This window comes from Hipposideros armiger, unplaced genomic scaffold, assembly GCF_001890085.2.
Source record: "Hipposideros armiger isolate ML-2016 unplaced genomic scaffold, ASM189008v1 scaffold_364, whole genome shotgun sequence".
Lineage (NCBI taxonomy): Eukaryota > Metazoa > Chordata > Mammalia > Chiroptera > Hipposideridae > Hipposideros > Hipposideros armiger.
This window is the reverse complement of record NW_017731714.1, coordinates 249,784-273,173: the sequence shown is the minus strand read 5'-3', so window position 1 is coordinate 273,173 and position 23,390 is coordinate 249,784. Positions and strand designations below refer to the sequence as shown.

The 23,390-nt window shown below is 43.1% G+C and overlaps 1 protein-coding gene across 1 annotated transcript in view; it reads right to left on the bottom strand.

Moving 5' to 3' along the window:
• The window catches only part of ZNF827 (zinc finger protein 827), a 122,248-nt gene that overhangs the window by 58,674 nt on the left and 40,184 nt on the right, over positions 1-23,390 (bottom strand). The window contains exons 5-6 of the mRNA XM_019662040.1: positions 10,776-11,015; positions 8,275-8,332 (exon numbers count right to left, since the gene is read on the bottom strand). Coding sequence (XP_019517585.1) covers positions 8,275-8,332; positions 10,776-11,015 — 298 coding nt within the window. The remainder of the gene's footprint in view (positions 1-8,274; positions 8,333-10,775; positions 11,016-23,390) is intronic.

Below are 23,390 nucleotides of genomic sequence, written 5' to 3'. Positions count from 1 at the left end.
TGAAAGAAAACACAGTTTAGTGGTGCTCATGAACACTGCCCTTCCCTCTTCAATAACACAGAAACGAGGACCCCTATTCTCGAATGAGTTTATTTACTTACTTCAATGAAAGAAGCCTGGATGGCAAGTCAGGAGACATGGGGGTGGAGAAGACCGCTTAAGACTGAAAATGATTGGGGGTCTCTGACCTGAAGTCAACCCTGACCATCTAAAACATCAAATTCCATATTCAAGCTTAAAAGGGACACCACAGAGAAGACTCCTGTGACTCCAGTGGGCCAGGCCTGGAAATCCAGTTACCAGTCATGTGGGATGGACACATTTTCAAAGAAAGAAGTGAGTGAACTGCAGTGAACAAAACTTGAATTCATCGCTATACACGGGCAAGCTGTAGCCGGGGTATTTATCTACACACTGAGGCTGTCACTGCAGAGTCCATGGGTTTCTAAATGGAGCTTGAGGCACATGGAGAACCAAGGTCACTCCATCATTCTATGACCCCTACAGGCACCAGAGTTTCTTCTTTAAGTTTGAGGTGACAAGAAAGCTAAGATGTGTTTCCTTCTCCTCCTAGCCCATGGACATAGCTTGTGGGCTTCGCTGGTGCCGATCAAATAGAATCTGCTCAGCAATTAAAAACCAATCAAATGTGTTGTTAATATTGTAAGGTGTGCAATGGTACTGTAGAAAATATCCTCATCTTTCAGAAATATATATCAAAGAAACTGGGAGTGAATGTTATGATGTCCAGGGTGTGATTTAAAATGTAGGGGACAAAAGGATTGTTGAAGTAAGCATAGCAAATGTTTGTTCAATCTGGGTGATGGGGATATGGTGATTTGTTATGTTATCTCTTCTACTTTGTTTTGAAATTTTACATAGTAAAAAAATTAATAGCAACAAACAAAATGCTCAACCCAGACAAACCACCAAACAGAATAATAAATGACAATAACAGAAAATATACAAAAGAACAAATATAAGTGCTGCCTCATGAACCAAATACGTCCTTGATATCATTAGGAATTAATAAGTGAAAAGGTTTTGACTATAAGATATAATTTTTAACCTCCCAATTGGTAAAAAAAATTTCTAATGATAAAGCAGAGATCTTTGAAATAGTCTCCCTCTCATCCATTTATGGTAGAATTGTAGATTCAACTTTTCCAAAAGTCAATTAGGTAATCCATAGCAAAAGCCTGAAAACTGTGAATGCTTTTTTGAGTCAATTTATCCCAGGATCATTTATATTAGCAACAACTTGGGAAAACAAAACCAAACAAAACCCTTCATATCCAATAACAGGAGACTGATTAAATATATGATGACACATGCAAACATTGAATACTAATGCAAACATTAGAAGAATAATATTGAGTTATGTTTATTGACATGGAAAGTAGTTCTTAATATATTGCTAGGTGAAAACAGAAGGTTACAAAACTGTACATATAGTAGGATCCAATTTTTATAGGAATATATACATATATATAAAAACAGAAAAAAATTGAGCCAGGATATATACCACCAACTTGGCCATGGTTGTCTATGGGTAGTAGGACTGATCATCAATGATTATTTTTTCTTCTTTATGCTGGCCTATATTCTCTGGAAATAAACGTGTTTTTTTTTTAAACTATAAAAAGATTGTCCTACAGTTTAAGGTCCTTTATTTTGATTTTTAAAGAGACTATTAGTCTTTTAAAGAGTAAAGCTGAGGGATGATATAATTCAGGGCAGTTGTAAAAGACACAGGCGGAGACAACTACATCTAAATTATGATTCCACCAGTATCAGTCAAGTGCAGTCAGGTACAAAAACCTGAAAGCCGTAGGAGGATGCTGTTTAAAACATTGCAGAACAACAAACAGCACATCTTTGGAAGACATATATGTTGGTGATGTTTTCTATTTTCTCCTCTGAAAAGTACAAATGCCTTCTATTTAGGGTTGTCTTAGAGGCGGGCCAACCCGTACAACCCAACACCAAGTTTTCAGGAACAATTCCTGTTGAGGAAGGCTGGCGCATTCATCCACCGCGGAGCCAGGAAACTTCTCAGGACAAAGAACACAATGGCAGGCCTTGTGGAGGGTTGCTGCAGTCAGGAGGCCAGACCCGGAGAGCCGGAGCCAACCACAGGCCACGGAAGTGAACCTGCACGTCCGGATCCGAGAAATGTCAGCCTGTGGAGGGACCTGGATCTCCCGCAAGAATCTGACTTTCTACATAAACAAGATCAGCGGGCTCTCTGAGAGATGAGCAGAGAACAGATGAACAGTCTTCTCTGCAGAGACGCAGGACTCGGTCCTGTCGAAGCTAGAGGTCACACCAGAGAAATGTGGATGCCCCCTGGCCAACGGCGCCAGCCAAGAGGACTTTTCACCCCTCCACTGAGGTCAACCCTTGAATATTTGATATCTTTCTAGTAATATCCATGGAGATGCTCTTGAGAACAAATTCTAGATAAGAAGAACAGGATTGAAGCCTACACCTAAGCCACCTTTTGGTCATGTCACCTCTGCATAACCTGTCAAAAGTGACTAGGAGAGAATATAGGTTTTAGGTGTCTACTTACAGAGACCTACACATTTACACCTTGTTCCTGACTGTTCTGAGTTATACAAACAAGACGGGATACTACTGTAAGCCAGGAAAACTAAAGGTGGGAGAGCCCATGGAAAATGAAGAAAAGAAAGTCACAGCCCTTTTCAGACCCTGAAAAGGAGATGTAAACATGCCTCTTCACAGTAACACAATACTAAACAGTTCTAGAAGCATACTGTTTCAGCTATAACAGCTCAATATAGATGTCACCGAAGGGAGAATAAATGGCAGAGGCTGATACCTACAGGACAAAGGAGTATAGAAATAGATAAAAGCACTGAGAAAGGTACGGTAAAATAAGAAGAAAAAACCCTCAAATGGCAGCAATGCATAAAGTAGTTTCAGGCTACATGTATTTAAAAAAAATGATCCATTGTTTTCCAAGATTAGTTTAATTTCTTTCAAAAAAATGAAAACTCAAAGATAAGTTGAAAAGCATGTATTGCCAATGAAAAGACTCTCAAGTCAACACATGTGTCAGGGCAGCTGCAGACAGTTGTGCAGGCTGTGCACTGCACAAACATACCACACACATTTAGGGGGGCATACTTAACATCACAGACATCAAAGTTTTACTTATTTATTATGACAGTATTCCAGTAGATGGCAGTGTCTTGAGTAAGGGCGTTTTTAAAAAATTCACTATAGCCCACCAACAGCCTTAGCTTCACCAAAAAAAGCATTCACTGAATGTGCTAACTGAAAGCACTCCATGAAACTGGTAGTAATTTTCATTTGTTAGAAATAGAATTCTCTTCAAGTCATAAAATATAAAGGGTAAAGACAATGTAGGGAGAGCTCCTCAAAAATCACTGATTCCATTTGCTCTGTTTCCTGTTTATTTTCTTAATTGCTTCTGCCTACTCCAAGAGTTCTTTGTATGTAATCTTTTACTTTTTAAGGTAATGGAGCATTGTTCGCTTAAGGCCTTTCAAAAAACGAAAAGGGAAAATTGCACAAATTGAGGCAGCACATCATACTTTTATAAATTCGTGCAATTTCTATTACTGGATCATAAATATTTAAGGACATACATCCAAACGACCACACCGGAAAACCCTACATTGAACACTTCCAGGTACATATGTCTTTTTGTAAACACTGTAAGTGCTATTATCTAAATCACAGAATAATAGCCCGCATTTCAAATTCTGAAAATTGGACAAATTAAATGTTGGTCGGCACAGCATGATATGAACTACCTTTCTCTGATTTTCCCTCTTTTGCTTTATGTCTGGTAATGGAGAAAAGGACAATTCAGGTAAATACTTCCTTGCTTTTGGAATAAAGCAAGCCAGGGGTGAGAAGTTTTTCTTATGAGCCTGCAATCTTATATCCCCATGGACACTGCATTATTAATGGGGAAAAGAGAACAAATAACCAAGAGAGGGTTCCTGGCAGCCATTGTTTGAAGTTCATGGTGTTCCACAACATTGAGCATGTCCAATTCACCTGCCAGGAGCTATCTGATTCTTCCTCTAGGGTTCCATTTTCCTATTTCGATCTTATCCAGCATCTGGCTGGGTGATGGTCCATGTCAGAAGATGGAGATCTTCTTTTTATTCCATTAAACTTTGGGATCTGGTTATGATATCATAGCTCATGTATTTTCATCTAACAAATGATCAAATTCGCTGGTTATCTGTTCCCTGTAGAACCTAGGCTTGTGCTGGGAAAGGAAATAGAAAAAAAATCAGGATTTTATTAGTCTCCTAAGGGTTCAGTCCTTCTGTTCTCCTGGGTCTGGCAGGATTGTTTCCTCATCTCATTTGTCAGGTGGAATGGCATTAAGAGCACTCAGTCCACACACTATCTCAAAGGGGACACATAGCATTCTTTAGGCTTAGATTGAATTGTCTGGACTCGAAGGTTAAACAGGCAAAAGGACGGCCGTCCTAGCATTTACAGTGAAGTTCCAACTAAAATACTGATTCGATGGAGGTGCCCGAGGAGGGTACAAGCACGGGCAGAAGGAAGAGGTGAGGTCAGGGCGTCGGTGAGCAGGACCACATGATCCAATCATTCTAGCTGCTAAGTAGATTGATTTTTCTGCCTGGCGACAAGGTGCACTTTGGTGATTGTTTTTCTCCTTTACTTTTGGGAAGATGATCTTAAGTTAAGCAGTAGAGCCTAAGTCCTTAGGATCAAAAAAGAAAAAATGGCATTTTTCAAACCGGTTCTTAAAATGTCTGGGATTTGTTTCAAAATAATTTAGGGGGAAGGAGGGGAAACAAAAGGAAGGGATAGATGAAACAATTGAGTCATGAACTGATCATTGTTCAAACTGGGTGATGGCTCCATTCTCGACTTTTGAAATTTTCCATTGTAAGAGTTTTTAAAAAAAAAATGAAGTGGAAAACCAATGATCCAGAAACTCGCTAGTTATTAGTTTCAACCTTTAGCTTCACCTAAACCTCTTTTTAAACATTGCTAACAAGGAATGCTGTCTCACATCATTTTCTCTCTCCCATATCTCCCCACCTTCTAATAGAGCTATTAACAAACAGCAGAATTGCCAATGGATGGCCGGGACCAGGGAGGGTTTGAGGAGGAGGCAGGGCAATCATCGCCCGAATGGGACAGAGAGTTAACTCGTCACATATCCACAGGCTTCATGCTCTCTTGGTTCCCAGGCAGAGGAAATCAGCAGCCCCGTATCTCATTGCTAGGCACACACTGAAATGCCCAGCTACTGAGTATTTCATCCTGGGTTGCTACACTTTTCCTTAGATCTTGTGGCTGGGAAGAGAGCTACGATCCATGATAAACAACTGTGGGTTTATAAAGGACAGGGAGAGAATCAGCTTCTTTCTTTAGGGCTGCACGTCTCTGCTCTCCCCTCGTCCCCCTGGACATCAGACCCCACGGGCCGGAGAGCTCACTGACGGCGGGAGCTCATGCATCCATCAGCATTGGGACGAGCCGCTCTGAACACTTTGCTGAGGCCAGCATCCCACAGTTGCCCTTCACAATTAAACTATCTTACATGTACCTAGCAACTCGCACACAGAAGATCCTGAACTTGATCCCAATCATGAGCCATTGTTCTGGACAGTCAGCTGCTTCTAGGAAACCCAACGTGAGAAATCTGATAACTAACCAAATATCCCACTAAGTACTTACAAAGCTGAAGACACGGAAATTTGGAGATGATGGAAATGTTTTTGAAAAGTATCACAAATCATACCTTCAGACATAACCCATAAGCTGACCTTGAGCCTACGAAAGAAGCGTTCCTCGTAACCCAGGACTCACAAAAGAAGAGAGAGAGCTGCCATGTTCTCCTGCCCCTGCTCTCAGTTAACTCACGTTAAAGAGGATTTCTTGGCACAAAGCAGCTTGATTTTATTCCACCTGAAGTAATGAGGTGAGAAGGTAAAAAAGAGATCTATTTGAGGAGAGGCTAATTGAGCAAGTTGCCTACTCAAAGGAAAACTAAAAACACACCGAGGATTTTGTAGAAGAGCAATAAACCGAGAATTCTGTAAGACTGATTTCTGCACACTGTATCATGGGGTGGGGTGGGTGTGGGGGCTTACAGGATGCAGTGCTTCCTTTGCTTCGGGCAAAAGATCTCATTTTTTCTAACTCATAATCTACTAGCCGGAGGAGGATTTAAGGATTGCTTCATTTTTGCCATATGGTTAAAAAAAAAAAATCTCTTCTATCTTATAATTATGCTCCAGCTCCAGCCAAGGCAATTTGGGCCGTGAGGCACATTTCATTTGTTTGGGGCTAGCTCAAACCTCCCTTACCTCTTCCCAGAGAACACCTGAAAAGCATAAAATAACATGGTCTCGCCACATACCTTTCTGTTATATAAATATTATCATGTAATCTTAAAGAGCCAGCAGAAACCCTCCGCAGGAGCTGCTGCTGGGGTCCTGCCCAGATGCCGTTTATTGCACTAGTGGACTTTCCCGAGTTGCTGGGAGTGTTGGCTGCTAACAGTGAGTGGGACGTGCCCTCACCTGGGAGGCTACACAGCCCCTGATGAAGTTAGTGAATAATAAGGGGCTACAGAGAGATGGCCCCCTTGCTTCGAGACAGGACTTACTCTTACTCTGTGGTGCAGTTCATGCTCCAGAATCTTCTGTGGGGTAGAGCTGATGCCAGAATCCAGCTAACATCACATGCTTGCTCCACAACTGCTTCCCTCTCCTGCCCCATCACTTCCTGCAGGTTCCTCTGCGAGTACACCTCAATTAAGCCCCACAGGAACCCCTATCCTAGGCTCTCCTGCTCAGGAACCTGACCTGCGACACTTTGGGAAGCCTATGGAAGCAGATAAAAATGAACACTTATTGTTATTAGTCTGCCACCTTTCCATGTCTACCAATATGGCCAACATCATATGTTTATTAACCCATAGACCCAAGCACATACACTAAATAGCCTTAAGATTACCAGCAGGAGATAGGCTGGGATCTAGAGTAGCCTGTGTGGACGTTACCCTGAATTGATAAAATAGCCTTTCCACCTGCCACACCCATTTCCCAAAGCGGCACACAGACCACATCAAAAGACTCATTTTCTGTCTGTGTACTTACTCACGGAGACAAGGATAGCACCACTCTATACTAGAGGGGGAGTCCTTATAAACTCTGTGTGAGGCAAGCTGGCTCTACTTTAATTACTGCTTGCTATGTGATATTTTTCTATTCCAATTCAGAGAATTAAAAAGAAAACACGACTCAGGTTAAGGTTCCACTGAGCACTGTCCACAGGCCTGACGATGCCCTGAGGTCAATTCACACCACATCAAAGAGAAAAGCATCTGTTTATCTTCTGTTGCAAGATTTAAAAAGCACAGAACCAATCAACGCTCCCATCAGGAAGAATCTAAGTTCGCTCAGGAAAGCAACGTGCCTTGACTTAAAAGCCTTCAAAGGGGGAGGTAGCATCTCCCAGAGTTTCTTTCCCACAGTGGTGGGGTCTGCGCTGGTTGGCACATACCTACCCCAGTTCAGTCTCAGGATGAGCAGAGCAGCCTTGGCTGGTCCCCTCCTTCATCCGGCGGACTGACGGGCGGCACACCCTGGCTGACCTCCTCCAGCTGCCTTTGGCCAATGGAAAGCTTTCTTACCCACAGTTGTTAGCGATATCGGTTTTCCTGCAATTTTTTTAAAGCTTGTCTTTCCTTCTGCTTTTTACATTTTTGCCCACCTAGCAATGTTGTGAGATAAAAAGTTGGAATAGCCTTGGTGACGAAGTATCAGCCACAGCTGCAGGGCTACTTGGGAACACAGCTGCAATAAGCACTGTGGTCTCCCAACTGGATGGGACCTTCCTGACATACAGAGATCCAGATGCCAATCACAGCTGTGTCACCTGTTTAAACATTCAAGTCCAGAAATGTCTACAAATAGGATGATAATATCTACTTCACAAATGATTGTAAAGAATAAAAAAGAAGAACATATAGAAACTCCCCCGCAAAGTGACACCTCTTGGATGTTTAATAAATATTAATGGTCCTCCCCCTTGGTGTCCTAACTTTCTGTATTGTTACCACCAACCAGAGTTCTCAGACAAAATGGTGGTCCAGGATGTGACTCCTTTGAAGCCAGCAGGGGGAAAGGTGTGAGGAACAAAATTCAACACATGATGTGGGCCTGATGGCCCCCACACAAGAGGTGTCCTGAGGGGACCCCACATAAAAGAGCCTACCTGGTGGTCGTCCGGATGGTATTTTCTTTTGTGTGATTGTGTTCTTTGCTCACTTTTTCTGTAAGGAGAAAGAACGAAACAAGGTCCTCTTAGGTTTTTCACACTCAACCTGTGTCCTTAAGACTTAAGCAGAAACACCGCCAACACTTCACTTTCTGTCTTACTGGGTTTTTTTGGCTACTTTTTTAAACATCCAAACTTTCCCTGTCTTCTTGGTAAAGACCATCATTAAAAGCATGGAGATAGCATCCACAAAAATAGTTTATTAAAAACCCATCTAAAGGAAACAGTTATTAACAAATTTCAAATTTCAAGTATAGTGTCTGGTTTTAATCAGGCCTAAGTCATACACACACACACACACACACACACACACACACACACACACAAAGATAGTTATTTCAACTAGATCTTTCCTCAGCTGAAAATTCCTGCGTTCCTCTGATTCAGCATGAAAACTGCAGTTGTTGCAACTGTTCTGCTTCTGACTTTGATGACAACCTTTAAGCATTCTGTATTGTCAGGCCCCTTTGTGAGAAGGGGTATAAAAACAGCCATAAGACCTCTGGGCGCTGCAGTCATCGAGCGCTTATTCTGATAAATGTCACAAGGGATAAAAAATATCATTAGACAAGAAGAGGTAAACCCTCCCTTCCTCTGTCTTGAGGTCTGTATCTACCAGCTGTCAGAAATTATTTAATTAGCTTTCAAGAACACAAAAGTTGAACTTTGGCCTCCCCGATGCAGTTCAAATGTGAGGATTCTGCCCCGACTGTCACAGCTCTCAATGGCTTCTTTTCAGTATCCAGAGAAAACCTGGCCAACTCTACAAGGGTTTCAGGTTTCCACGGCAGGGCAAGTTAAAAAAAAAAAAAAAAGAAAAGAAAAAAAAGAACACCTCCTAATCTTACGGATTTTTGGAAAAATTTCAACAAAGATTTACAACATCTGTCCCATACTCTGTAACGTGAGTCTGAAGCCTCCGCGTGCCAGTTTGCGTGGACAATTCCTTTCTGTCCACACGCCAGTGACAATAAGGGTGAATTTAGATTCCCAGGCAGTATTCTTTCAGAAGGCAGGAAATCGGGGCTAAATGACTTGCCTGAGGTCACCCAGGCAGTTGTGACAGTGCCAGGGTGAGAACTCTCAGACACAGGGTTTTTAGCTGATAGTAGACTGTGATAATGTGCTGTTAGAGTCGGAGACGCTCTGAAAAGAGCCACACTGGCCTCGCTTTTGACAATTGTAACAGCTAAATCATCTTCAAAGTTGTGTTGTTTTTAGATATTTTTTCAGCCTGTGTGTGTGGTGGGGGGAGCATCTTGCAAGTTTTGAGGCTTTTTGGAGCTTGCAAAGATCTATGTGTCCTATTAAGTTTACGGAATTAACTGTTTCCACTATGGCAGAGCTCTGTACAAACCCAGTCCTTGTGTGAAAACCTGGAGGCTGCCATATTTGGAATGGCCTGATCGATTCACAGCTATGGGGTGTGTCACTGGGCCAATGAGAAGGTACGGCTATCATGAGGGCATGCAGACTCTAGCTTCTTTTCTCTTTCCTGGCATTTTTTTTTTTGTAGGGGAGAAAGCAAAGGAATATGTAAATAATGAGGCATTCAATGGGTACTGTCAATTTGTTTTCCATGACAAAAGAGTGCATCCCACATTAGTACCAAACCGTACAGATGTTTCTTCAATATGTAGGCCAATGCTTGACTATGGGCACGGTGTGTATATTTCTATATAAATCTGAATCTTATATGTGTACATATCATCAACTTCAATCACGTGCAGGCAATCTGTTAAGGACAAACAATATGCAGCTTGAAAGAGTTAACAAAGTGGAAAGTTTAGGGACTAGAACCCTCAACTATTCTATCCAGGCCCTTAAATGAAAGAAAAAAAAATACACTTAGTCGAGCTGGTAATTACTGCAGTTTTGAATTCCAAGTATTTGAAGTAGACAGTTGGTTTACAGAAAACGTTCTACTAGCCCAGAGCTGGAAAGAGTCCTCATGCTTCATCTTTTGCTTTTCCCTTTCCTTGATTTTTTTTTTTGGCAAGATACAGTAAAATCTCATTAATTCAGAGCACACTAATTTGAAATTCATGGTAATTCAGACACTGTTGGAGTAAATTGTAATTTATCTTTTGCACATTAGAAAAAAAAAAAAAGACTTAATCAGATCAACTGCCTAAACAAAATTAGAGGTGAGATGTTTAGCCCAGTCAACAGGGATCATTTGCACAGAATTGAATAGAGTTCTAATTTCAAACGATTCTGAAGTATTTATTAAAGAAAGTTTGGCAGGAGTTCTACTTGGCCACATTTTATTAACTGTGAGTTTGAGTGGCAGCATGCATGTTAAAGGAACAAAACTGATTTCTGTGTAAAAAAAATCCTATAAGACGGGTGGTTGTGTTTTTTTTTTTAACTTTGTTAAGACTGCCGTTCCTTCCCATTATTCCCTACTATTGACATCTTTCTGCACAAAAACATACCTGACAGTTGAAACAGAAGCTCGGAAGCCATCTTCACAGAGATATCCTGACTAAAGAGGTTTCTCTCGGGGGGCACTCTGCTCTCTGGCATCTTCTGTAAGGGTTCGGTTTTCTCTCGCCCGATTAAAGTGCTGTAGCCAACATTCCGACTGGGTGATATTGAGACATGCGAGTCCTGGATGTCAACCTCCATGGGTTCCTCTTTAATCTTCACCATCTGAGTTTCCTTGTAGCTTTCCGCTGTGAGCAGGAGTGTGAAGAGAAACAAAAACACCAGCGTTTCTTAATTCTGAACCAAACCCAGCTTCTAATCACAGAGAGAACTCAAGGGATTGTGTTAGGGAGCAGTTCAGAAGGCAGTTCCACAGCACCCTGGAACATACTTGAACAAACGACTAGTTTAACCCCTCTGGTTTCCTGCAAAGGTAGGGAACTGAAGCCCAGAAAAGTAAGTGACTTGCCCAAAGCCACACAAACGCAGCAGAACCAGACCTAGTTCTCCAGATCTAGAAATCAGGGTTCTTGACCAGGATCTCCTGACCACTCCACATACTCCTTCTTGGCCATGTTGCTTCCAGAACTTACCGAGAAGATGGTAAATATTGGTCTTTGTTTTATAATTTACTCAATTACAGTGAATCAAATTAGAGCAAGCATATTAATATAATGATTTTCTCCCTCTGTTTTTAAAGCTCTGATCATTTTTTCTTTTTCTAAGACACCTAAAGTAATAAAGAATAAATAGGGTTGATTCCACTGAAACATTTACATCTTGCTGGGAGCTAGTCATCCTCAAGACCACCTAGGATGTTAATTGTAGCCCAAGGATTAACACTTAGAAAAACAGCAATCTTACAGGTTATAATAACAGTTCCATTTGCAGACGGGTCCTGCTTTAAGTGTGACTACTAGATGTTTGGTCTTTAGTCTGAAACATACTTGTACTTTAGAAGGTTTGAGTGTCTTTATGTCCATGTATTCCTTAGAGCTAATGACAAAACATCTTTGAAACAAGGTGGGACAATTAGCCCAGACATTAATTTGAGTCACTTTAAAATAAGGCCACACTTTCAAATCAATAAGCATTTATTAATAACTACTGTGTGCTCAGCATTCCAGAAAACAAAAAGGGCTCAGATAGATAGATAGATAGATAGATAGATAGATAGATAGATAGATAGATATTGATAATGGATGGACAGAGAAATAGATAGGTAGACAGAAAGATGATAGAGTAGTGGGTTAAATAGTGGCCCCCAAAATGATATATCTATGTCCTAGTAGGAACATAGGAACCTGTGAATGTAACTGTATTTGGAAAAATGGTATTTGCAGGTGTGATTAAGTTAAGAATCTCAAGATGAGATCATCCTGGATTATCCAATGGGTACTAAATCCAATGACAAGTGTCCTCATAAGAGATAGAAGAGGACAAGACACAGACACAGTGGAAAGGGCCATGTGAAGACAGACACGGTGATATAGCCTGAATGTTTGTCCACCCACAAGATTGATATGCCGGATCTGAACCCCCAATGTGATAGTATTTGGAGGTGAGGCCTTTGGGAGGTGATTATTAGGTCATGAGGGTGAAGCTCTCATGAATGGGATTATTGCCTTAACACAGAAGCCCTCAGAGAGCTCCCTTGCCACTCCCACCGTGAGAGGACACAGTGAAAAGACGCCTGTCTACGAACCAGGAAGAGGGTTCTTACCAGACACCAAATATTAGGACTCCTTGATCTTGGATTTCCCAGCTTCCAGAAGTGTGAGGACTAAATTTCTGTTGTTTATAAGCCACCCAGTCTATGATGGTCTGTTATAGCCGCCCAAACAGACTAGACAGAGGCTAAGGTTATGCAGCCACAAGCCAAGGGTTGCCTGGAGCTACCAGAAACCGGAAGGGGTAAGGAAAGGTTCTCCCCTAAAGCCTGCACATTTCAGACTTCTGGCCCCTGAGCCATGAGGAAATACATTTCTCTTGTTTTAAGCTTGAAGTCTGTGAATTTGTGATGGATGGATGGATGAATGACAGAAGACAGATAGATAGATAGATAGATAGATAGATAGATAGATAGATAGATAGATGATAGATAGATATAGACCAGTAAGAAAAAATATAAGGCAGGTGCTGATCTGTGGGACAGTCAAGAGAAGTGAAAGGGGAAATCTCATTGCTGTAAGCTGGGTGGTCAGAGACAATTATGCTTTCCTTGCTAAGTATGAGATGGGTGAAAGTCATGTACAAGTATAGTTTATTGATTTGCAATAAAGAAGACAGAGGAGCATTTTTTAATTAAATGATTAAAATTAATGTGGTGCTATCAATAAGCTTTCATGTAAAGTGTGCTAATTGTTCTTTTTTTCTTCGTGACATATTACACATGCTTCTCAGGGAAAATGACTTGTTTTTGTCAGCAACTAAACTGCAGGCAACTGTTATATTTAATTTAGATCCCTTCCCCCACCCCCATCTCTGCCAAGCTGTTTTTTCTCTGAATGTCCGTGAAGCTCATAAAATCCAAGTTCATTGATTCAATCATGCTAAAAAAAAAAAAGAAAAAAGCTTTGTGAGCTACATGCCTAGCTTCTGTGCCTCCACTTCCAGTCCACCTGATTCTTCCTTGAGTACTGACCGCCGCACCCCTTGCTCCCTTAGAGATCTGCTGACGTGACAGCCTTCCTCACTTCCAGCTGGCTCACCCATAGGTGCACTCACAACACACGTTTCCCTCTTTGTGTTCCCTCCAAGTATGTTTATGTGGGAAGTAAACAGTGGGGCCAGTGTCACAGGTACACAATGATGTCTCTGAACCCTGCAAATCATTCCCAAGCCTGAAGACAAACACAGAGGAATACTAGAAAGAGAGCCATTTAGTTAAAACAAACAAACAAAAAATCTCAACCACCTACAGAGCAGAGCTAGGAAGAAGCTCCATTATGTACCGTCCCCCAACCCCACCCCACCCCTTTCCCCAGCTTTGCCCCTGGATTGAAACACACCGGGCTATTTGCACCACTGAATGTAATGAAATCCAATTTGAAAAGCTACTTAGGATAATTTCAAGTATGATTTTCATGAAGTGCTCGCTGCCCTTTCTTGTGACAACTCTTAACCTTTCGCAAACGCACAAAACGCTGACCACTGATAAAAATCCTTTAGCATTCTTCATCTACCTAAGAGATTCCAGTCTCGTGGAGAAGAGTTTTCAAAATGACATCTCAGTGGGCAAGTGAGGCATAATACAATAAATATTTTGATAGTCCTTGCTCTTGGCATTATTGCCAAGCATTTTTCTCCCTTCTATTTTAAGCTGTGGACATCTGCGGCTAGGTAGTTCTTTGTGGTGGGAGACTGCTGTGCATTGTCACGTGTGTAACAGCATCCTTGTTCTCTACCCAGGAGGTGCCAAGTAGCACCATCCCCATGGTTGTGACAACCACGAATAACTCCAGACATTGCCACTGTCCTCTGGGGGTCAAAATCAGCCCAATTTGAAAACCACTGCTATAAGGTTTTTGCCACACTCTAGTTTTCAATCCTCATCCCCCCAAATTTCAACAGCACCCACAGCTTTTGAGAAGAAAGAAAAAAAAATAAGCTCTTCTAAAATTCTGGCTGAGGCTCCCCTGCATATTCATCACCACCCGGGCCAGGTGCCTGGACAGACTGGCCTAGGATACAGGAGGCGGGATGACTCCTCCAGACCCTACCTGGTCCTCAGGTCAGCTCTCTCCCTTTAGCCTGGGGTGTCCTAACATAACAATGGCTGAATGAAATCATTTCACAGACTTAACTTTGATTCCCACGCCCAGGGACATGTCTACACACTCAGGATTCTTTCCCATTGTCTTCCCAGTCCCACACACATTGTAAATCCTTTAAGAACCTCTTCTTAAAGTAACAGGATAAATATTAATTGTACCCCAAGCGGCGTATACTGCTATTCCAAGAAAGAAACTGGCACATGGAAACAGATGAGAGACCATGTGAACAGTAAAGGTTATGCCCGGGAGGCGGGTTGCAGGTGACTGTTCATTGCAATGCTCGTTTGTATTTGGTAATTGTTCTATGAGAAATATGGTGACTTTGTTATTTACCTAATTTTTTAAAAGATGAAAAACAATTATATACACCCATAAAAAGATGGTATTTCCTCTTCTGAAGTGTGTAGAACACTATGTATGCTGATAGCATCAAAGAGTTGGTCTGTGAATCCAAGAAGCCCAATTCAAACTCTGCTTAGCAATAGAAAGGGAAAAGCAATGAGAGCGCAATAATGCTGTTTTTTCTACCTTCGTAAGCATAACGCATACTAGCTATCAAACTGTATTATTTCATTCATCCGTTATTCAGTCACGCTATCGTCTTGTTTAAGTGTCTACTATGAGCTAAGAACTATGACAGATGATGTGTGGGACACAGAGGTGAATAAGACATGGTTCTTGCCCTGAAGTACTTTAAATCTAGATAAATGATCAGACAAGTATAAACATCCCTCTAATGCAAGAAGTGAAATTAAAATACAGCGTGGGAAGAGGAGTCGAGGAAGGCCTTGAACAGAGGCAGAATTGTAGTCCACCTGGCATGTTCAGGGAATATCACGCGGTCCGGCCTGGCTGGAGGGCCAATACTGAGAGGTGAAACTGGTAGCTTGAATAAGTGGGACCCATAGGGTGTAGGCAGAGAAGGAACTCGATTTTTGCCTTCCATTGTCTCTTTAAGCCTAACTGGTAGGAAGAGTTCCTCCCCTCTCCCTAGGTGAAAACTCAGGCAGGCCTATACCTGATCGTTTTTTAGATGATACAAAGCCTTACAGCCCCTTAAACAGCAAAACAGACTTGATTCACAGAGGGCCTAGTCCCATGTGTTCATTCACAGTTCAACCTTCCTTAGAAGAGAAGTCCTTCCTGCTTTCTGGAAGAGTCTGCTGGTTGCCTATTACCGGGGGGAGGGGGAACCCCTTCTCTCTTTCTTGTGGCTTCTCCTCAACACCCTAGCTGCCCTTTCGGACCCCAGAGCAGGGCTAGAGAAGGAGGGGGGCAGGGAGGAGAGCTGAGGGGGTGAGAAAGGTCTTGCTTCACTTCCGGGTTCTGGAACGGTTTTACCTTCCTGAGGCCAGCAGGCCTTTATGGGATTTGCGCGTGGGGTCTTCAGGGGCCTTTAACATCGATCTCTCCCCTGAGCCTCGCTTACCTGGCTGAACTCCCTCTTGCCTGGGGTCCCTTACTTCCTCCACCGCACCTAGGAGCCCACCTGTCCACTTCCATTTCCCTTTGTGTTGAGGTACCATCAATTCTCTAGGCAGCGCCACTGCACAGCACTTAAATCAACACCAGTGCCAGCCCTTTCGTGGGAATTCTGGTCCATGCCGGGGCCGCAGGAAACAATTGCCTCTTATCTGATCAGACAAAAGGGGCAAGGTCAGGCCCCATGCAGCACAGCAGTAACTCCCTTTCCCTCAGCCACCAAAGTCACTTGCCAGACCACCTCTCACCCTCTAGATTTCCCAGGCAGACGTCAGGCCCCAGTCCACCAGCCTCCCCAACTGAGGAAAACACATGACAAACTCCCCAGGTGGTGTCCCTTAAGCCATGCTCTGGAGATTTGGGGTGAGAGGCTGGTATTCCTTCCCCCATCCCCTCCCCCTGCAGTGGGAGTATCATAGCTTCAATAACCTCTCACTTTTATAGTCTCTCAATTTGGGAGAGAGAGAGAGAGAGAGAGAGAGAGAGAGAGAGAGAGAGAGGGAGGGAGGGAGGGAGAGGGAGAATATGAATATGTGTGTGTGTTAAAAGATACATAACATGAAATTTGCCCGTCTAACCATTTTTAAGTGTGCAGTTCAATGGCAGTAAGAAGATCACATTGTTGTGCAGCCATCGCCACCATCCATCGCCCATCTCCGGAATGTTCCATCTTCCCCAATTGAAATTCTACCCATTAAACACGAACTCCCCCATCTGCCCTTTCCACCAACCTCTGGCAACCATCATTCTACTTTCTGACTCTATGCCAAGTGTTTTTTATTATTTTTTTTTAAATTCTTCCTGCTGTAACTTTGGTGCCAACGCCAAGCCTTCAACTTGACACACTGTTTAGCAAAGAGTGTCAGGTTATGTTCCAGACAAACAAAACTGGAGAGGTAGGAAGGGGCAGACTACGGGATCTCAGGCGCTGGGCCCAGAAGCCTGTACTGACCGGGGAGCCGGGGAGCCAGGCACCAGGAGGTGTGTGCAGGGCAGTCATGTGGTCCGGTTGCGTTTCCAAAGACCAACTGGCAGGGCCACTTTGAAGGAATGGGAGGAAATGGGAATGTGGGGAGTCATTAGGAGCTTATTGTAGCAATCGAAGCAAGGAGATGGTGAGGGCCTGAATCCATGATCATGAGAACAGACAAGATTCACAAGAAATTCCAGAGGTTGAATGGGGAGAAATTGGTGGCGGACCTACTAGGAGTCTGAATTAAGAAGAAAGAGACCAATGTGAGAGAAATTATGAAGAAACTTTGTACATGGCCTGGGTAAAGAGTAGTGTGATTAAAAAAAAATTAATAATTCGGCCAGCTGAGTGGTGCGTTGGTTAGGAGTTGGCTTGGGATGCCAGCTCTGAGCAGCAGGGCCCCGGTTTGGATCCCACATGAGGGCCAGTGATGCTGCACCCTCTACAGCTAAGATGGTGAACAACAGCTTGACCTGGAGCTGGGCTGCTGTGAGTTGCCGGCGACGGCACAGGCTGCAGTGGGGCTGGCAGGCAGCTGGTGTGAGCTTTCATGAGCTGCCATCCAAAGGCTGGCTAGCAACTGCCTCACCCAGGAAGAGCACAATGATAATATCAACATGGACCAGTGAAGTAACATCCTCCACAACTAGACTGAAGAACAAAACGACATCAACTTGTCTATTCTCCTTCCTGAATTCCCCAACACTGTTCCCTTCCCCCAATTCCCCAATAAAATCTTTAAAAATAAAAAATAATTCTATGACTTTTAAGCCTTGAGATGTGGAAGCTGCTACGAATAGGAGTAGGGAAATAGTTGGGTGGGGAGAAATACGAAGGAAAATTTTCAGTTCTGTTTTGGCTAAGTATTTGTGATTCCTACAGGAAGCAGAGGTCATGATGGCTTCGGAGCAGTAAGAGGAGAATTGCCAGTGACACACTGATCAGAAGTCATCTGAATCAGGGGACTGGGTGACATCAGCAAGGGAAGGCGGTAGAGCCTAATGGATGGGGTGGAACTGTTACCATCTACTATTAGAGAGGAGGAAGGAAAGTGAGAAGAGGTGGAGAGGGCGGGGTGGTCCAGCTTGGTGTGTGCATGGGAACCCAGCGAAAGGGGGAGAAGCATCGCAGGCACCACCGTGAGAGCCTCCTCCTTCCCGCCCCTGCATTCTACCCTTGGGCTCCTGTCCGCTTACAATGACTCCTCTGCGTGAAGTCCCAGCCCCACTCCCCCAGCATCATCTCTCCACATTCCTCCAAGTGCCTTCACGCTCCTGCAACACTGAAATAATCCAAGCGCCTGGACATGCCATGGGGTTTCTCGCCCTGTTTCCTTCTTAAATACCCCAACAACACCCTATTCAGGTTTCAAACCTACTTAGATGTCTCCTCTGTGAGCAGCATTCCTTTCCCTCCCCCGAGTGGCACTCTCTCTGCTCCATCATACATCTAGGTTGTACAGACCTTGCAAATACTCTGGTGGCTGCAATTACCATTTACAGACTCGTGTTCCCTCTGGACTGAACTCTCAGGGGAGCACTAGATTCTTATGCGTCTTTCATCCCCAAGATTGTGCACAGGGTCTGGCACATTTGATATGCTTAGTGTATGTAAGTCGCCGGGAGCACTGCACACAGTAGGCGTGTAATGCTGTGCTGCCTTTCCTGATCCCTCAGTTTGCCGCAGACGCTCTTACATGCTATAAACTTAAAAGACAAAATATGAAAGCATAAAACACTGGCAATGGCACTGAAATAAACCAATAAGGGGCGGCTCTCTCTCTGCACTGCTCACTGTCACGATCCAGAACTAGTCATATTTTAGAATAATGAGAAGCTACGAAGAGCCTCTAGAAGCAATGCCAACTGTGCCATACGGAAACAATTCACTTTCTAGAGGGATATTCCTGTCAATCGGGTAAATTAGAAATCTTTCATTTCCAACTTTCCATCTTCAAAGATGCAAAGTTCTTGGTTGGGCATCAAAACACCATCCAGGCGTAAAGCTTGATTCCTGTCGGTGTTGGGTTTATTCCTTAACACTTTGCAAACAACAGTGCAGACCGAAGGGAAGGGAAGTAAAACAAACGACCAGGAACAAGAAAGGAGATTACATGGTAACATCCTATCGCAGGGCCTGGCACTCGCTGGCATCTGATAAAGGTGAGCTGCCGTCTCCCTTTGCTTGCTCTAACTTGATTTTGCCCTTGCCAAAATCAAAATGGAATGAAGACTTGGGCTGTGTTTCCTTGGTGGCACCAGGAGAGCAAGCCCCAGAGGCAAGGAATGGAAATGTTTTTCCACGGAAGTCTGACATTGTACATCAGGCTCTGTCTTCTCAGAGAGAAGCAGTGTGGGAGCAAAGCATTCCCTCGCCCTGTGTTAGGGGGCTAGGTCCCCAGAAAACGGAGATGATGTAGCTCCATTCTTGTTATGAGAATTAAGAACCAGATGCTTAGATGCTGAATGGTACCCTTCCTTTCCATTTTCTCCCTGTCCCTCCCTCCCTCTCTCTCTCTCTCTCCAGGAGCTATCACACAGGACACAAGCACATGCAAACTGAGACAAGTTTCATGCGCTTTAAGAGACTGGATTGTTATAGGCTTCTCCATGGGAAGTTACACATGAAATTTCATTTTTCTCTAGGGTGTGGACCTTGGTTCATCTGCACAACGCTCCGAATCTGTCCTCAGTGGGGAAAAACTCCCCAGTCCTGCTCGGAGGAATGAAATCCGAGGCGGAGGCTTCCCTACGCGTGCTGCCATACACCCCAGAGAAACACACCCAACACAGTTTCTGGTCAGTTACCTGACAGAACGTATTGGCATCTGTTCCTGGCGAAACAAGGAGGAAACTCTCTCCTTGGAAGAAAACAGTGGTGCAGCAGGTTTTTTTCTAGTTACCATAATATACAAGAACCTTCAAGAATAGCATTTTCTAGCCCCTTCTTGTTGGAACAGTGGAACAGGAGGCTTATCCTCTGGAATGGATAAAACACATGGTCTCTGCACTACAGGATAACAGGCACAGTTAAGGGCAGGGGTGCTAACTGGTGTAAGGCAGGAAACCGAACTCCCCTGCCCCCCAAATTAAAAAAAAAGAATAGTATTTTCCAACTTAAGAGCCCTATAATGACCTCCAGTATATATACACACATACACCCCACCTCACAGTTTCAATTCCTAAAGTAACTTCAAAGATATGATCAGAATAACCTTTTGAATCAAATCACCAAAAACGGTAAATTAGCATTTTCCCTGTGTATCTGTATAGGACCTCAAGACTTAGGAAAGAATTAGCAAACGTCTGAAGAGTTAGCTATGCACACTACAATTCACAATCAGAAGTAAGCAGGGGGTCAAGTTAGAATCAAGTTTTTAAAAACACACAATGAGCAGTCCCAGGTGTTCGATTTCACTAATTGTTCCGAATCTGCAAGGAATAGATATGCCCTCAAAAAGGCATTTGAACTTTAAAGGCAATAAAGAGTTTGTGGGACCTGGGAGCTCTCTTTCAGGGGTCCAAGAAACATATTTTCCATCGGAGCAAAGTACTTAATGCTTTACTCTTCAGTCGATTTTTAAAATCTGTCTTTGCCACCCCTATACCGGCAAACAATGCCACAGGTCGTTGCCTGTGACAACTGGGCATTAGCTAATGTTCGCAGACTGGCCACAGAGCTGGGTCTTCGGCAGTGGCACAAGCTTTGGACTTAATTCTGGGTAAGATGCTCCTGGCATGAAACTACCCGGGCGGCTCACAGGACAGGAAGGAAGGTCTCTCAGGGTGGTCACGGGGAAGATGATCGCAAGTCAGAATACGTCCATCATATGTCACTTCTGTCCATTTCACTTTTTTTTCCCCCACCTCACTTTTGTCCAAACGACAATCAAAATTATGGGGGGGCTCTGAGAGATGAGTGTCTCCAAGCAGCGATGATGTGGAGTGGATCAGGCATTACTCGGGGAACTCTGAGTGTCCCGGTCTTCATGTAAAACCTCTCCCAATCATCTTGTTTTCTTTTCATTTGATGATTTCACTAGAAATTAGCTAAAGAGGTGCATTTAAACTGTATGTCTGCCATTTGGTAACATTCCAAATGATCTCATTTAAAAAAAATTAGCCTATTTTTCATCTAATGTCCAGAATATACTTTTCTTGTCTCACATTAAAAAAAGGGAAAAAAAGGAATAGGGTCAATTATAGTATCTGATCTAACCTTAAAGCTATTTAACATCATTATCCTTTGCCATTTAATAAATCTAAGCCCTGTCCACCCCATCGGTTGTGATTAATAGGCTTTTCTGTATCTTTCCATGAACCTGAACGCTGGGGGTGGTGGGTGTGTACGCGTAGGTTTGAAACAAAATTCCTGAAAAATTCAATAGAATTCCTGGTGACATAAAAAAGGACCAAAAAGCAACGTCCATCTCTGTCAAGTGATGGGTTGACCACTGCTTTATGCACAAAGAAGGGGAGAAGGACAGAGAGTGTCCCCTAAGGCCCAATGAGAGGGAGAGGCAAGCAAAGGGTTCTGTCAATTACTGAGCGTTTTACCAAACTTTTAAGAAGTTTCCACTAACAGATGGGAAAAGGGCTTTTGGATATGCAGACAAGTTTAGAACGCTTCTCTTAGGTGACGCTAAATATTACTGAATCCTGTCACAAGGGTCATGTATCTCTGTCCAGAAGCCTTCACTACTTCTCTCCCATTGGTTGATGTTTCTAGCAGGCCAAGAAGTGCTGGTAAGCATGGCGCAGAGAACAGAGCATCCTGTAACAAGAGAGATTAGAGGCCAGCACTGTACTAGAGTGAGAAATGGGTACCAAGAGATGGGATGGGAAGAGAATGTAGGTTTCATGCAGCAGAGGGCACTGTCTTTGTTCATCTTTGCACCCCTACTGCCCAAAGCGAGGGTTGGAAAACAATAGGAGCTCAATAAATATTTGTTGTATGAATGATGAATAAGTGGGGGAAAAAAAAAGACCACAGAAAATAAATGGAAAGATAGAATGACAAGCAGAGGAAAGCTAAAGTATAAGGTTCATTTAACTCCCCAAGGAATCTTTACATACTTTTGCCAAAAATCAAAGCCCTTATAGCCAATGATAAATGAGGCTTTCCCTTGGATAGGGCCGTTTCTAGTCCATGCCTGTGGAAGTCCGTGGCCTGAGGGTGGGACCATCTGATGGTAGAAAATGATCCCTCTGGGCTCTTAATTTTACCCCATGGTTCTTGGAGACACAGAGCACCTACCTATCCTTACAATGTATTTTGGCTGTGCTTCAACCTTCTTTTCTAAATGGTTTTACATCAAAGCTACTCACAAGTAGTGTAAGTGACTCATTTTAATTTCCGTTCCTCTCTCTGTTTCTGTGTCCTCTCTGGAGCAGGTGCTGAAGAGTAAGAAGATGGGGGAGGAGGTTGCCCCTCCACAGAACTAGGCCCTAATCCTTCAACACTCACAGTCACACACAGGATGAATACTTGAGCTCTGTCTGGGTGTCTCCAAGAAAGTTGAGACAGAGTCAGGTAGGAAGAGCTTTCTAACGTGAACAACGTTTTAGGGGAAAATATTTTCAACAGTATTCAGATGGGATAAACAAAGTGCAAAAGGTTTTAGCACAAGTAATTGAAAAAAGATAACCATCTGTCTTAGTTACATTATCCTCCTAGTCCTCTGTTTTCTTCTTTTTTCCCTACAGCTCTTTAAAAAAAAAAAAGTGCAAAAGAAAAATAAGTATTATCTGCAGATTACCCAATATGTTGGCTAAATAAGCACTGATGGATTCCAAGCGAAGGTTCCTACCGATAATCAAACACATAGAACGAGGCACGATGATTCCACTCTTGGAATTAAGTCCCCCAAAGCACTGCAATTTCGCCGTTAGTCCTCATTAATCCTTCAGCTCTGCGGAGGCCCCTCTCCCTCTCAATTACAGGGACTATTAAGTGTATATTTGGCAACATGTATGTGGACCACAGGAAGCTTCCAGTAAGGCTGTCCCCATGAATGTCCCGACTCCAAAATAGTAGGAGGATTTCTGGTAGCAACAATAGGGAATTGGATGCATATGTTTGCATGCTTATGGGGATAAGGACAGTAGTAGTAGGAAGTTAAGAAGATGAGTTTGTAATTTATTCTTTAAACAATGACCCTCACCACCTGATTTTAGACCTAAGACACAATGTGGTGGGTCACATGTATATTCTATTACCTCCCTCATTTCTCCAGCTGTGGAGATAAAAGACACAAGCATATGGCAAGCCATGGGAAACTAGGAAAAGTGCTATCCCATAATTAGAAAACAGGAAGTCAATCAACTCCCAGCACAAACTCAGGATGGTGTACATATGGGGAAAATATATATGAGTGGAGTACACAGGAAAAC